This window comes from Octopus bimaculoides, chromosome 15, assembly GCF_001194135.2.
Source record: "Octopus bimaculoides isolate UCB-OBI-ISO-001 chromosome 15, ASM119413v2, whole genome shotgun sequence".
Lineage (NCBI taxonomy): Eukaryota > Metazoa > Mollusca > Cephalopoda > Octopoda > Octopodidae > Octopus > Octopus bimaculoides.
The window spans coordinates 51765479-51768070 of NC_068995.1; the positions used below are offsets into that span (position 1 = coordinate 51765479).

Consider the following 2592-nt stretch of genomic DNA (forward strand, 5'->3'; position numbering starts at 1 on the left):
ACATCGCAGCAGACGCCGGCTGTGGTGTGCGTCTAAGAACATCTCGCTTCCTTTCGACCAACTTTCACCACAACATTTAACGTTTGGAACCAGACTTTATTTTCGTTTTCTCACTTTGCAGAAAAAAAAGAAAAAAATTTATTTAAGACAAAAAAAAAGAAAAGAAAAAAAGAGAAAAGAATTTTTAATCACGAAAAGAGAAAGAGACCAAAGTTGTTATAATTATATTTTTTTAGAAAAATATACGGAAAAAGAAAATATTTGATCGTGTTGTTTGAGACACACGCACGCACGCACGCACACATCTTTTTTTTTCTTTTTTTTTTTGAAATATTTTTATTATCTTTATCGTATTAAACCGACTGACCCTGTGGACACTCTACCAAACGCGGTTCGTTGCAGACAGAAAGAAGCTATTAGGAGTTCAGTTCCAGGTAGAATTGTGGCGGCCGTTGAACTGGACACTGAAATCACGTCCAGTAATAATCATAACCACAACAACCACAGCTCTCCTGACAATCTAAACGGTGCGGGCCAGCAATGCCCGGTCGCTATGGATGTGGTAGCGGCCAAGATAATAGCCTTGGTTATCCTAACAGCGCTGACCATGATGGCTGGCCTGCTACCGGTGAAACTGGTGAAATTTGTCGGCAAGTCCTTAATTAAAATGGACGGAACCATACAGTACCTTCTTAATGGATCGCGTTGTTTTTCTGGTGGCGTATTCCTCGCGACATGTTTTCTACATCTGATACCCGAAACTCGTGATAAGGTGAAGGAAGTGATGAAATACCTTGGCTCCACATCGCAGTACCCGGTCGCTGAATTGCTGACAATGTCCGGGTTTTACGCCGTGTTGTTTGTCGAACAAATAATTCAGCTGGTCTACAGAAAAATGCGAAGTCAGTCGCGAAAGATGGTCGGTGGTGAGAACACAAACCCACACACGATGCACAACCATCATCCGGGGGGTAGCCTAAGTATGAGTGCCCCCATCGGAAATCTAAGCTCGACCCCTCTGGGGGGTTTCAGTGTCAGCGGAGGCCTGATGGGCAGTGGTGCCGGCGGTGGTATGAGCAGTGGACTTGGAAATATTCCTAACAACGGAACCGGCGGTTGTGGTATAAGCGGAGGTGTTTTACCTCGAGAGATATTACCCACCACCGAAGAACTCAGCTTAAATTCGCTGTCCAACGAGGAATACAATACAGGAACTGTGATAGAAGCCAACGTCGAAATTCAAGACGGTGTCGCTGCCGAGGCTGAATCAATTGACTCGATATCGATACAGGAATTCGAACTAAAACGTGTAGTCGATGAACTTAAAAACCCTGACGCCGATCGGCATGTTTACATTCGCTCAATCATCTTTATTATAGCTCTTTCTTTCCACGGAATTTTCGAGGGAATGACCCTCGGATTGCAAAGTTTACAAAGCAATGTATGGACCCTATGTTTCGCTATTGCAGTGCACAGGTGTGTCCTGGCATTCGGCATGGGATACCAGCTGACCAAAGAGAACGAAGGACAAGGTATGGCATGTTTCTGTGTTGGTTGTTTTACTCTCATTCTTGGAATTGGTATAATCACAGGAATTTCTATATCATCAAGCACAAAACTGTACAGCCACGTCAACGTGCCCGATGCCATTCTGCAAAGTGTGGCGACTGGGACAATTTTTTACATCATATTCTTTGATATACTTTTTAAAGACTTACAGGGCCACGACGACTTAAGAAGAATCTCGTGCACGTTTGTCGGGTTTTGTATGATGGCTGTTATATTTGCTATATCACGGTCATGAAAAGTTTAAACAGGACTCATTTCTATGTATATATGTGAATAATGTATGTGTTTGTGTGTGACCAAATGCGAAAACAAATTGAACAGGAAATATAATGAAAGGACACGACAGAGACGACTTATATTCCTTTCAAATGAGAGAAATTATACATTCTTAATAAGGCTGTAATGTAAATAGAACTATTACAATATTATCATTATTACTTTTTATTTTTATTACTATTGATATTATTCTTATTATTATTACAGTTATTATTATATTTATTATTATTAATAATATTATATTGATCATTATTTTTCTCCTTTTTGTTAATATTCATACATGAGAATTCTATTCTATAAATAAAGAAACTATAATATATATATATATATATATATATATATAATATATATACATGTAAGATATATTATTGTCGGAATAATAATAATAACAATAAAAAAAAGAAGAGAAAGAAGAAACTCATTCCAATACAATGAAATTCTTTTAGACTTTTATTTTCTTCAATTAAATTGTGTTTAAATATTTCATTTCTCATTGAAGCAAAATTTTTTTTTTTTTTAAATCGTGATTTACGCTACTTCCGAAGGAAACACCACGTGCAACCGACTAAGTTCTTCTTACTGACAGCTTATACTTTCAATATTCATGTTGTTTAAAGCATTCTTTCTCATCATCATCATCATTACGAACGTTGTTGTTGCTGTTCTTGTCGTACTTGTTGTTATTATTATTACTATTATTGTTGTTGTTGTTGTTGTTATCTCAGTATTTTTCTATTTCGCGATTGC

The 2592-nt window shown here is 37.6% G+C and overlaps 1 protein-coding gene across 1 annotated transcript; it reads left to right on the forward strand.

Moving 5' to 3' along the window:
- Positions 1-6: 6 nt before the first annotated feature.
- Positions 7-2168, forward strand: LOC106870783 (zinc transporter ZIP3). Its single transcript, XM_014916980.2, has one exon. The coding sequence runs from the start codon at positions 554-556 to the stop codon at positions 1802-1804; it is 1251 nt and encodes a 416-aa protein (XP_014772466.1). The 5' UTR covers positions 7-553; the 3' UTR covers positions 1805-2168.
- Positions 2169-2592: the final 424 nt, after the last annotated feature.

Coding starts and splice junctions, on each gene's coding strand:
- LOC106870783 (XM_014916980.2), top strand. CDS start 554: ATGGATGTGGTAGCGGCCAAGATAATAGCCTTGGTTATCCTAACAGCG.